Source organism: Gopherus flavomarginatus, chromosome 1, assembly GCF_025201925.1.
Source record: "Gopherus flavomarginatus isolate rGopFla2 chromosome 1, rGopFla2.mat.asm, whole genome shotgun sequence".
In the NCBI taxonomy this organism is placed as follows: Eukaryota; Metazoa; Chordata; order Testudines; family Testudinidae; genus Gopherus; species Gopherus flavomarginatus.
The window spans coordinates 242,922,479-242,935,555 of record NC_066617.1 but is presented as its reverse complement, the minus strand read 5'-3'; the positions used below and the strand labels follow the sequence as shown (position 1 = coordinate 242,935,555).

At 53.4% G+C, this 13,077-nt stretch overlaps 1 protein-coding gene across 2 annotated transcripts in view; it reads right to left on the bottom strand.

Moving 5' to 3' along the window:
- The window catches only part of LOC127039426 (arylsulfatase H-like), a 58,356-nt gene that overhangs the window by 22,936 nt on the left and 22,343 nt on the right, over positions 1-13,077 (bottom strand). For both annotated transcript variants that reach the window (XM_050933175.1, XM_050933184.1), the window contains exon 8: positions 12,737-12,871. In XM_050933175.1, the coding sequence (XP_050789132.1) occupies positions 12,737-12,871 (135 nt within the window). The remainder of the gene's footprint in view (positions 1-12,736; positions 12,872-13,077) is intronic.

The following is a 13,077-nucleotide window of genomic DNA, read 5'->3' as shown; positions in this document are numbered from 1 at the left end:
AAGCAGCAAAGAGTCCTGAGGTACCTTATAGACTAACAGACATATTGGAGCATGAGCTTTCGTGGGTGAATACTCCCTTTGCTGGACGCATGACGAAGTGGGTATTCACCCACGAAAGCTCACGCTCCAATATGTCTGTTAGTCTATAACAGGGGTCGGCAACCTTTCAGAAGTGGTGTGCCGAATCTTCATTTATTCACTAATTTAAGGTTTCACGTGCCAGTAATACATTAATGCTTTTAGAAGGTCTTTCTCTATAAGTCAATAATATATAACTAAACTATTGTATGTAAAGCAACTAAGGCTTTTAAAATGTTTAAGAAGCTTCATTTAAAATTAAATTAAAATGCAGAGCCCCCCGGGCTGGTGGCCAGGACCCGGGCAGTGTGAGTGCCACTGAAAATCAGCTTGCGTTCTGCCTTCAGCACCCGTGCCATAGGTTGCCTACCCCTGGTCTATAAGGGGCCACAGGACTCTCTGCTGCTTAAAATTAAAAAGAAGCTCATAATACAGGGGGAGGATGTATATCGGGAATCTCTTGATCAAATGACCTAAATTTGCACCATAAATCTTACCTCAGTCCCTGAACAGCTTTTTAACTATTGCTTCCCCAAAAGGGAAGTGGGTGATGGAAATTATCCATGATTGATCCCAAGAGAGAAATATCAGGATCAGAGCCATAGTTTGAGCCCCAAGTATGTGTAAAATTTGGATGTTACATGATTTTAGTGGGACTGTATCTCACTTAAACGACCTAAAAAAATCTTTACTACTAAACAAACCCTGTAGCTATTTCCAAGACAAAATTTTTTTTGAGGACCTCTTTCCTATCAGCTTTCTCTTACTCTAACGTATTCTGTGGTGCTCCCAGCACTCTGTTCTGTACTTGCTACTGTAGAAAGGGACAAATTTTCACATCCAGATCCAGTCTTTCAGCTCCACAAAGTCAGCAATTACCCTGATTTTTGGAAATTAGGAATGTAATGGATAATTTCATTTTTTAAAAGGTGATCTGTAAAGGGGCAATAACTGAGACTGTGCCTGTGTTTGATTTTCTGTTGATGTGTAAAGAAGGCATGAAGGTTTGGGGACCTATGTGTTTTTTGGTGGGGGAAGACACATTTACGTTTCCTCCATTTATATTAAAAATCCAGGTCCTGAGGGACTCATGCTTTGGCTTTGTCTAGACTAGAATTGGTGCTCCTGTTATAATTTGAGCTAATTGATCTAAATGCTAACTGTTTGATAACAGGCTCTCCACAAAATGTTTGTTCTGGGGCACAAAGTTTTGTGGTTTGCCTGAGTCTGAGCCACCGTGTCCTGATACTTTGCAAATGTTTGCGTCTAGATTAGCATTTACAGTCCCCTAACAAGATATTGGCAATCAATTACAACAGGAGGACAAATACCAGTACAGATAAAGCCTATGACAGGGATTGGCAATCTTTGGCACATGGCTCACCAGGGTAAGCACCCTGGTGGGCCAGGCCAGTTAGTTAATCCATGTCCGCAGGTTCAGTCAATCGTGGCTCCCACTGGCTGCGGTTCACTGCTCCAGGCCAATGGCGATAGCGGAAAGGTGTGACCGGCACATCCCTCAGCCTGCGTCGCTTCCCCCTACCTCCATTGGCCTGGACTGGTGAACCACAGCCAGTGGGAGCTGTGATTGGTCCAACCTGTGGATGCGGCAGGTAAACCAACCAGCCCGGCCCGCCAGAGTGCTTACGCTGGTGGGCTGTGTGCCAAAGGTTGCTGATCCCTGGCCTACGACAACAGGAGAACCTGTGACATGATAACATCACAAGACAATAGTCAAAAGACAGAAAATTGAGAACAGAACACAACTAGCCAACATGTACAGCCCTCAGCTAAAACGTCTTCAGCACATCAAACAATTTACAACCTATCCTGGAAAATGATCCATCATTCTTAAGAGTTCTTGGGAGGCAGACCAGTTCTTGCTTACAGACAGCCGAACAACCTGAAGCAAATACTTACCAGCAACTACACACCACACAACAGAAACACTGACCTAGGAATCAATCCCTGTAACAAACCCCGTTGCCTACTCTGTCCCCATATCTACTCTAGCAACACCATCAGAGGATCCAACCACATCAGCCACACCATCAGGGGCTCATTCACCTGCACATCTACTAATGTGATATATGCCATCATGTGCCAGCAATGCCCCTCTGCCAGACACATTGGCCAAACCGGACAGTCCCTACATAAAAGAATAAAATGGACATAAATTGGACATCAGGAATGGTAACATACAAAAGCCAGTAGGGGAAGACTTCAATCTCCCTGGACATTCTATTGCAGATTTAAAAGTAGCCATGCTTCAACTTCAGAAATAGACTTCAGAGAGAAACTGCAGAGCTACAATCCATTTTCAAATGTAACACTGTTAATTTAGGCTTGAACAGGGACTGGGAGTGGTTGGCTCACTACAAAAGTAGTTTTCCCTCTCTTGGAATTGACATCTCATCAGTTATTGTGAGTAGACCACATCAACCCTGACTGAATTGGCCCTGTCAACACTGGTTCTCCACTAGTGAGGGTTCTCCACTCCCTTCTCTTCATGTATCAGTATATTTATTCCTGAATCTGTAACTTTCACTCCAAGCATCTGAAGAAGTGGGTTTTTTACCCAGGAAAGCTTATGCCCAAATAAATCTGTTAGTCTTTAAGGTGCCACTGGACTCCTTGTTAAAATTGAGCAATGGAGAGGGGAAGGGATTTTAAACCACCCCTTCAAAAAACTGTTTTTCTGATTTTGTTAACATGTATTTAACTTCAGTGCCACGCATATTTTGGATAAAAGGATGCATTGGTGCAAGGGAGGGATGAGAGAGACACATTTCCTCCCAAGTAGTATAGCCCTTGATAGTATTCATCACCATGTATTTTTGACAGGTTTTCATGCCTCATTTAGGGCTTATGTCCCGCCCTTTATCCTCATTTCTGTTAGCGCCAAAGTTTGGCCTCATTGGCCATTTGGAAAAATTGTTATGTTTGAATAGGGGGAGTGTTGTGTGTTTGTGTTTTGATACATTTAGAGAAAAAGGTTGAAAGAATAGAGTGAGAGAGTTTAAAGATTTAAAAAAGAAAGTTTGGGTTAAGGTTTAGAGCAGGCCTGCACAACATATGGCACACAGGCGGGCAGGGGGCTGAATAGGTGAGCTGGGGGGTTAGGAGGATGATAAGCCAAGCAGGCGGGCAGTGGCGGGGGCGGGCTTTGTACTTGGAGGTGAGCGGTGAGTAGGTGGCTGACCTGTTCTACTGATCTTGTCTCTCATAAAAAATTGGTTCTTTTTGCTGGGCTGGAGGTTGTCCCAATGCTGCAAAGAGAGAGTTCTCAAAAGGAAGGTGATTGCTTCTAATCCCTGAGGCCGCCAGTATGTCTGTCTGCTCTTCTCTAGTCAGCCCACTTGACAAGTCTGATTTTCCTTGGTCTGGCTCCCATCCCCTCTCCAAGGGTTGCAGCTGTCCGGAGGTGCCTGCTTGCCTTCCACATTCATATAACAGGGCAATTGATTACAAACTGGGGGGGAAGATCTTATTCTACTTCTAGCAAAAAAGACATTTTTCTTTTACCTTAATTATACTACCTTGGGGCCCACTATAGCATATTTTCAAGGTTCAAAACTGCTGTTTCGGCAGGGCGGCACTGGGGAAGGAGGGTTTGTTTCTGCAGGGCGGGCAGTGCTGGGTGTGTGTTTTGTGGGGGGGGGGAGTGGCACTGGGGGGTGTTTCAGGGGAGGGGAGTGTGTGGGCCCTCAGCTGTTTTCTTTGGAGTAATACGGTCCTCACTGCTTTACAAGTTTTGCAGGCCTGGTTTAGAGGAAAAAAGAGGAAAGAAAGGTTTTTTGGTGAGGCTGAGCAAGGCAAGATACTTCTTAAAAAAGGTCTAGTTTGGTAGGTTATTAAAGAATAAAAAGAGAAAAGAAAAAAAAGATATTTTTGTTTTTAGAGGGCTAGTTTGAAAGAAGAGAGAGGCAAGTTATTAAAGAAAAAAGATTTTTAGTGAGTTTGAGTAAGGAGAGACAAATTATTTTAAAGGTCTATTTTGGCAGGTTATTGAAGAATAGAAAATTTTGAAAAATGTAAAAGATGTATTAAATATAAGGGTAAATTAAGAAAAGAGCATTTAAACATTAAGTAATATTGAAAACTAGGTTTAAAAGGGGAATTTACTAAGGCAGAGCCTGTTTAGTAAACACATGGTAAAAACTATAAAAAGGTGGCTTAAAAAAACAACAAACACATATTTAAACTATTAACTATCAGGCTAGGTTAAAAAAATGTTTTAAAAGTTTTTCCCTATGTTTTAGACTAACGGGAGTCATTTTTTTTTTTAATAATGATAACATGAAGCAGAAGCAAAGCCCGTGTTAGCAAAAACAGTGTCTGTGAGTTAGTGGATTAGAGCTTCCAGGTCCAGAGGAGGTCTTGGCAGAAGACCGGCAGTCCAGAGAGGTCTCGTGGAAGACCTCTCGGATGGAGGTAAGAGAGCTGCCGGTTGTATCGGAGCCCTCGGAAGCGGTGGAGGAAGGCGTGCGCCAATACGCTCCACGCTGGATTACCTGCACCATACCGGAACCTCTGCAGGGCCTGGAGGCGGAAGACATAGACCTGAGTGTGTAGGCACTTCAGGCCCTGCCCCCCCTGCTACAGGGGCAGGTGGAGGACCCCTGCAGAGACCCAGTGCATTCCTGGCCAAAAGAACTCCAAAATTGTCATCCGGAGGTTGGCCAGGAAACTCGGGGCCGGGACCAAGGTGTTGAGCCAGTACCAAGGCATGGACAGAACTAGCTGATTGAGCACCAGTGCCCTCCCTCAAAGTGAGAGGCACCGGAGTAGTCCCATCCATTTCCGGAGCCGCTCCGTCACCCTGCCCTCTAAACCGTGCCAGTTCTCTGGCGGAGACAGATGCATGGCAGAAAGGTAAACGCCAAGATAGAGCAGCGGACCCGTGCTCCACTGGATGGCCTAAAGCGCAGGTGAGAGGGAGCTCACCTGCCACCCATCCCCGACCACCAGGCAGAGCTCTTGACCCAGTTGACCAGGGTGGAGGAGGCCACCGAGTAGATAGCCTGGCAAGCCTCCACACGCACCAAGTGGCCCGGGTCCTGGACCACAAGGAGCACATCGTCGGCGTACGCCGACAGGACCAGCCGCAGCTCTGGCTCTCGAAGCACCAACCCCGTCAGCCTCCGACGGAGGAGACAGAGGAAGGGCTCAATTGCCAGAGCGTACAGCTGACCCGAGAGGGGACACTCCGGCCGCACTCCTCGCCCGAAGCTGACCGGCTCGGTCAGGGTCCAGTTGAGCCTGACCAGACACTCCGCAGAAGCATACAGCACCTAGAGAAAACCCACAAACTGGAGTCTGAAACCGAACGTTCACAGAGTGCTCAGGAGATACCCGTGGTCCACCCTGTCGAACGCCTTCTCCTGATCCAGGGACAAGAGGGCGAATGACAGATCATCCCTATACCTTAATTCCAGAAGGTCCCGGACCAGATACAGGTTATCAAAAATCGTGCGGCCCGGGATGATGTAGGTCTGGTCTGGGTGGACCACGTCCGCCAGCATGGACCCTACCCGCATCGAGATGGCCTTCACAACAATTTTGTAGTCTGTGCTGAGGAGCGAGAGGGGATGCCAATTCCATAAGTCGCGGAGGTCCCCCCCTTCGGCAAATAAGGCGAGCATGGCTCACCTGCACGAGAGAGGGAGGACCCCACTCTGCAAAGACTTGGCCCAGACGATGACCAGGTCTGGGCCGAGGACATCGCAGAACACGCGGTAGAACTCCACGGTCAGCCCGTCCATGCCTGGAGATTTATAGGTGGGCATATGACGGAGGGCTTCCGAGAACTTGGCCAGAGTGAGAGGCAGCTCTAGCCGGTCCCAGTCACTCGTGCTGACTGTCAGGAGTCTGTCCCAGAGCACTCTGCTTTAGGATTAGTCGGATCCGGGGAGAAAAGAATTGCGTAGAAGGCCCTTGCCCTCCCGCACATCTCCACCGGATCCGTGAGGGGGGTGCCATCCTCCGCTAGGAGGCAGGTGACGTGCTTCTTGGCCTCCTCCTTTTCTCCAGGGCGTAGAAGAAGCGGGAGCTGAGATCCATCTCCCAAAGGAGATGGATGCGGGATCGAACAAAGGCACCCCGAGCTTAATGGTCTTCGAGGGCCCGGAGCTCCTCCTGCTTCTCCCGGCATGCTCCGCAGAGGGATGGATCCTCGGGGCTGGCGGCCAGACACCTCTTCAGCTCCAAGACCTCCCGTTCCAACTGCCCTATCGCCGCATCCCTCCGTCTGCTGGCGCCCACAGTGTAATCACAGCAGAAGAGCTGGGCGCGCACCTTCCCCAGATCCCACCACCGCCGCGCCGAGGAAAAGGCGCGCCTCTGCCCTTGCCAGGCCAGCCAGAACTCCCGGAAGGATGCCACAAAGCCCACATCCTCCAGCAAACTATTATTAAAGTGCCAATAGGCTGGCCCTGGCCTCTCCACGCAGAGAGAGGCCGTCACGGTGGCAAGGCTGGCAAGGCTGAAAAGGGGGCCGGCCAAACACTGGAGGAGTGGGCTCGTGAAAGGTGGAGATGTGACAGGTAAATGGGGTCCAGCCAGGAGTGGCGCGACCGATGGGCCTCCACCCGGACGAAAGTGAACATCGAGACGTCGTCCGGGTGGTGGTTGTGCCAGACGTCCACCAGGGAGTGGCATTCGACGATCTCCCGGAGGACTTCCGAGATGGCCGGGCTCTGCTCGGTCCCCGAGCGGTCCTGTTCCTCGAGGGTGGTGTTAAAGTCCCCGCCCAGGACCAGGCACTCACAAGGATCCAGGGAGCTGAGGAAGGCAGATGCCTGCTGATAAAAATGCTATCTCTCTGGGCCTGATGTCGGGGCATAAACATTGACAAGATTAACCACAAGCCCCTCCATGCGGACCCAGAGGTGCAGCAGGTGGCCCGGCACAGCCTCGGTGACCCCCAGCACCTTGGGCCGTAGGTCAGTGGAGAACAGGGTCGCCAGTCCAGACATGCGAACCGAGAGGTGGCTAAAGTAGATCCCGTCCCCCCACTCCAGCCGCCAGCTAGCTTCAGTGGCCGGATCCGTATGGGTCTCCTGCAGGAAAACCACAGAGTACCCCCCGTCCCGAAGGAAGGAGAGCACCTGGCTCCTGCAGAGATCCATCCTACATCCCCGGGTGTTTAACGTGGCAAAGATGATCGGCGCCATGAGGGGGGCTGAGGGGGATCCTCACTAGCAGACATGCCCATGGCCTCCGTCAGGCCGCGCAGCAATCCATGACCTACCCCGTATGTGAGTGAAGAGTAATGGAAGAGGCGGACCCGCTGGTAGGCTGCGGCGGCCTGCTTCCTGGTCCTCTTACCCTCCCCCATGAGGGCCCTTGCGGCCCGGAGGATCTGATGGAAGTCCCCCCACCGCTGCAGCGCAAGCTGGATCTTGTTACGGGAGCCACAGACGTCCTCAAGGAACTCCCGCAGCTCCTCCCTCAGCACATGGGGGGGCGGAGTCACTGATCTATGACTTTCCCCCAGTGGGTCTCCCGTCACAGCCCTGTGGCCCACCGAGGCGGGCAGGCAGGGGGTAGACCCCCGACGTGGCGCCCGATGAGCTGACGCCACGCGGCCTGCCCCGCTCCCCAGTTCAACAGGGGGTGGCAGAAGGAAAACAGCAGCCCCGATGGGTTGGGACAGGGAAAAACCATTAAAGCTGCTCCCTGGGGATATTCCCAGAGGCGGCACTGGCATCACGGGAGGTGGAGGGGACAAGGATGGGGCTGGCATCAGGGATAGGGCAGGGGTCAGGAGTAGGAGCAGGGCAGGGATCAGGAAGAAAATCGGGGAGGGGGGCAGAAGCAGGATCCCGAGCCTCAATAGTTGGCCCGCTGGAAGGTGGCCCCTCCTGGTTAGGCTCAGGGATCTGGGGAGTGGGAAGGGGACCCTCAACAATGCCGGGCTCAGCCACAGTGGTTTGTGCGGCAGCCCCGGCATCCAGAGATGGATGGTCGTCAATGGGATCCCTGCCCGGGAGGGAGGTCGGGTGCTCCACACCTAAAAGGGACACCCATGGGAATCGAGTCCCGGCAGCCGGGCACTGGCCATCACTTCAATGGGCTCGGCGGCCGTCAGCGGGGTGCCACCCACAGCCGGGCTGATGGAAGACCCCAGGGGACCCTCAGAGGTGGGAGCAGAAGCAGCGGTCAGGGGAAGGGAACTCGGGGACAGGGGGACCGGGGTGAGGTCGCTCAGATCGAGGCCTGCCGGCAGAGGGTCATCCTCCCCCCGCGTGACCGGGGTCAGACCCAGGGCCTTGATCTCTTCGTAAATGGAAGGGAGATCACCGTCTGCCACCCCAGGGCCCTTCCTGCCAGCATCCGAAGCGATGCCCACCTCAGTGCCTGCAGGGGCTTCAGATGGTAAGGGGGCGAGAGGGGCTCCCTCGGGGGCTTCCATGGGAAGGGACATTGGAGGAGGGGCAGTGTTACCTTCCGGTGTTGTCACGGTGTCCCCAGCTGTCACCACAAAAAGGGAGTCATCAGTGGGCAAAGCGGAAGGCTCGTCATCGGTGCCCCCTTCCTGCTCTTCCGGGGGGGTCTCTGAATCCGAAGGATGTAACGGAGCCCGAGCCTTCTGCTTGCCCCGCTTCTCCTGCACTAACGACCAACCCTCCATGGCATCATCTGGGGGCTGGCTAACAGGGGTCGGGTCGAGGGGCAAGGGTGATGGCTCAGGGACTTGGGGAGGCAATGGTGGGGTAGCATGAATGAAAGAGGATTCTCCCTGGGGCGAGCCCTCTCCCACGCCCGGCAGTATCTCCGCCACACCCTTCTCCACAGTGGTGGACCGAGAAGGAGGAGGAGGGGCAGCTTCGGGTGCCGGGCAGCCAGGGGCATCGGCGATGACAGGGCCGGTGTCTTGCCAGGGCTTGGGGGTCCCGGACGCTCCTCCGTGCTGGGCCAAGGGACAGTCCCTCCGGACGTGCCCCATCACCCAGCAGAGGTAGCATGGGGCCTCCTCCGTCAAATAATGCACCCGGTAGTGGGCTCCCTGGTAGGGGACCAGAAAGGACCCCTCGGGTGCCTCTCCGTCACGCACAGCCGGTGGCAGTTGAAGCTGCACTTGCCGGTGGAACGAGAGAACATGACGGAGGGCGGGGTCCTTGCAGCCCAAGGGGAGAGGGCTGATGACAGAGATGGGGCGTCCCAGGGCAGGAAGGGCGGGCGGCAGGGCAGCATTGGGCAGGAAGGGAGGGATGGAGGTCAGAATCAAGCAGACACCCAGGTCTTCCAATGGCTCCAGGGGGACGAATATGCTCCCCACCGCCAGACCCATCTCTACCGCCTCCTGGGCGGCGGCCTCTTTTGCCAGGAAGAAGAACACCCTCCCGTACATTTTGGAGGCCACCACGATGGCCGTGGGCCCCACCACCCTCACCAACGCCCGCACGTAAGTCTCCACGTGGGGCGAGGTGGGCACCAGGAGGCAACGGACGCCGTGCTTCCTGGTCAAGGTGGGGAAAGGGCCCAGGCCGCTATAGATGGTAGCGGAAGCGGCGGTCAGAGGAGCAGCGGCAGGCGGGGGGGCCGCTGCCACCTGGGCGTACGCCCTGGGGGCCAAGGGAGGGACACCCGTGGAGCTGGTGAAGGGAGCAGTGGGGAGGGATGCCACGGCCGGTAGCGGGGCTGTGGCAGCAGGTATAGTCCCCACCATGGAGGGCTTGGTCTTTTTAGTGGGGCCCTTACCCTTCTTCCCACCCTGACCTTTCCCACCAGCTGGGGGGGCTCCCCCTGAATCGGAAGGGCCAAGGGACATGGCAGCAGCGGAGGTCTCCCCGGTACTCGCCGCCACCGGCTGTGGCATGTGGACCGGCAGCAGCGGTCGAGGTAGAGGCCTGGGGAATGGACACAGAGGCAGGTGGAGGAGCGGCGGTGGGAGCATCGTGAGGGGTCTCCCCCGCCACGTCCCCCGCCATAATGAGAGTGGGGAGGCAGACAAACAGCGAGGGGAGGGGAGGGAGAGGAGGCGATCACCCCTCCCTGCTAGGCTGCAGGCAGGGGAGGAGGGAAAGGGAAGGCTAAAGGGGCATGGGGAGCAACCAAGGACCTAGGGGCGGGAGGGTGTGAGGTCACCGACTCAGAGGGGAATTCCAGCTCCCCTAGCTGCACTAGGGGACTGGGGGGGATAACAGCATGGGGGGTGCAGTGAACAAGGGCAAACGCAAATGGGGGAAGGGCACAAGCGCATGGGAGGGGGCATGGGCACACGAGCGGAGGGGCCAATCAGGGCTGGGGGAATCACAGGGTAAGGGGGGCGGAAGGGCGAGCTGGAGGGACCACTGGGTGAGCTGCAGGGCTGGGGCAGGACAATCAGGGCTGCAGAGGGAAATAAGCGGAGCTGACATTTGTGGCAAAGGAAAGGGGGTCAGTCCAGGGGGGCGGGGGGGTCAGTCCAGGGGGGCAGGGGGTGCATTCACGGGCACTTGTGCAAAAAGTCAATGGTTGGCTGCTGCAGGCCCAAATGGTGAAAGTGGGCGTGGTGAGCCAGGCGAGCAGCTCAGTCCCAGAGGCAGGAGGTCGAAGCAGAAGGAAAACAGCCAACGTGGGTGGTGGAGGGGGTAACAATGATGGTGGGGGCAAAGGGGGTACAGAGGGACTAGGAGCAGGCTCCACGCCACACCCCCGGTGTCCCAACAGACACAGTCCAGACCCCTCCCACAAGAGCACAGTTTGAAAAATACTCAGTCCAGAAAAGCCCCCTCCACAGCGGTCATCACGCGGTCTTCCAGCAGCGGGTGGTCCCCTTCTCCTCCTACTCCTTCTTCACGGGGCTCCAACAGCTCCCCAGCAAGAGCCACAGTAGCTCCAGGTGGTGGTGGTCTGGTGGCCAGGCAGGAGGGACCCTGCTCAGAAGATGGTGGTGGTGGCGTCGTCATTGTCCTCAGTAACAAGGGCTGGAGCTGGGGTCCCTCACTCCCCTCCTCTGGGGAGCAGGTCAGCAGCCCCCCACTCAAGGGGCTGTAGGTGGAGTAACAGCAGCAACTGAGTGGGGGGTCTACTACCCAGCCATCAAGCAGATAGCAGAGAAAGGGGTGGGTGGTGGTGTCTAGCCCAGCCAGGGGAGCAGCTAGAGCAGTAACAGCAGCAGCAGCGAGGGCCCAGTGCCCCACAGGAATAGCAGCAGCAGCCCTCTCCTACCTTCCCTCCACAGCAGAGGAAGAGAAGGGAGATACATTCCTGGCCACAGAAGCATCTGTTCCCTGAGTGACCAGAGCAGGGGCTGCACTAGAGTAATCAGGAACCTGCTAGAACCACTTAAGGCAGACAGGCTGATTAGATCACCTGCAGCCAATCAAGGCAGGCTAATCAGGGCACCTGGGTTTAAAAAGGAGCTCACTCCAGTCAGGGAGGGGGGAGCCAGAGGAGAGAAAGTGTGTGTGAGGAGCTGGGAGCAAGAGACACAAGGAGCTTAGACTGAGAGGGTGTGCTGCTGGAGGACTAAGGAGTACAAGTGTTATCAGACACTAGGAGGAAGGTCCTATGGTGAGGATAAAGAAGGTGTTTGGAGGAGGCCATGGAGAAGTAGCCCAGGGAGTTGTAGCTCTCATGTAGCTGTTACAGGAGGCATTATAGATAGCTGCAATCCACAGGGCCCTGGGCTGGAACCTGGAGTAGAGGTAGGGCCTGGGTTCCCCCCAAACCTCCCAACTCCTGATCAGACACAGGAGAAGCTGACCCAGTCTGTGGGGAGGATCACTGACGTGAGCAAATCTGCCAATAAGCGCAGGACCCACCAAGGTAGAGGAGGAACTTTGTCACAGTGTATAAAGGGCATGAGGGGGCAGAGTGATAAAGTCCTCAAGTAGCATAATTTGCAATAGCCAGGCTTATTAAATATATAACCACAACAGTGTTAGAAAGGTTGCTGACCGCAAAAGAACAGACAGTGAGTAATGGGGGAGGGGCCTAGTGGGCGATATGCTTGTTTTTGCTTTTGTCCTATATTAATTTTGCAATGTATTCCAAATAAGGTAATTAATACGGAAGTATGTGTAATTTGTCTGTGGTTTTAACCTTTATAAGATGGCTAGAAATTTATGGAGAGCAGAGCAGCTTGCCACCTTGCCTGGGCCATGCCGACTCTCCATGCATATATGCTTGTATAAAATAAAGGAGCTTCATCTGTCTGATACAAAATAAACTGTGTGGTCAATTTTCCACAACAGTGTCATCTACAAATTTTATAAAGATATGTTCCATGCCATTATCCAGTTGCATTTATTGGTATAAAATTATTGGCATGGAAGAGAGGAAGGATGGTCCAGTGGTTAGGGCACTACCCCAGGGCTTTGGAGATAGGGATTTAAGTCCTTGCTCTGCCAAGACTTCCTATTTCAGTAGGCACACTAGCCTCTCTGTGCCTTAGTTCTCCATCCATATGTGGGGAATGACAGTACTTCCCTACCTCATAGGGGTGTTGCAGATAAGTACACTGAAGACTGGTGCTCAGATATCACGGTATTGTTATACAAGTATAGATGCTGGTGAGTCTGGAGATAGGCAACTAAAACCTAAATAGTTTCCATTCTGAGCTCCATGATCAAGCAGACTATAACTTATTATAAATATATTCAACCTGGACCTATTTATAGCATTTTCTTTCTTAAAATAAGGTTCCACAGACAGTCTGTGTTCTCACCTTTGTATATTCCATTCCAACCACCTAATGGGGCATTTTGTTTATGAGCCTCCAAGTGTCCTCCATGGTCAGATGTGAAATAAGTGAATGTGTTATTCTTCAAGCCTGCTTTGTCAATAGCATCCAGAATTCTGCCTATAAAGAAAAACAGTGCTATTCAGTAGTGAGAAACGTGTCATTAAGGACCTGATCCAGAGTCCAGTGAAGTCAGTGTGGGTTAGATCCACAAAGGAACTTAGGCGTGGTGATGCTGAGTGTCACCACACCTAACTTTTAAGCATGTAGAAAATCACTGGCATTCATCATGTCTGAGTTGGGCACCTAGGCTCCATATATAATGA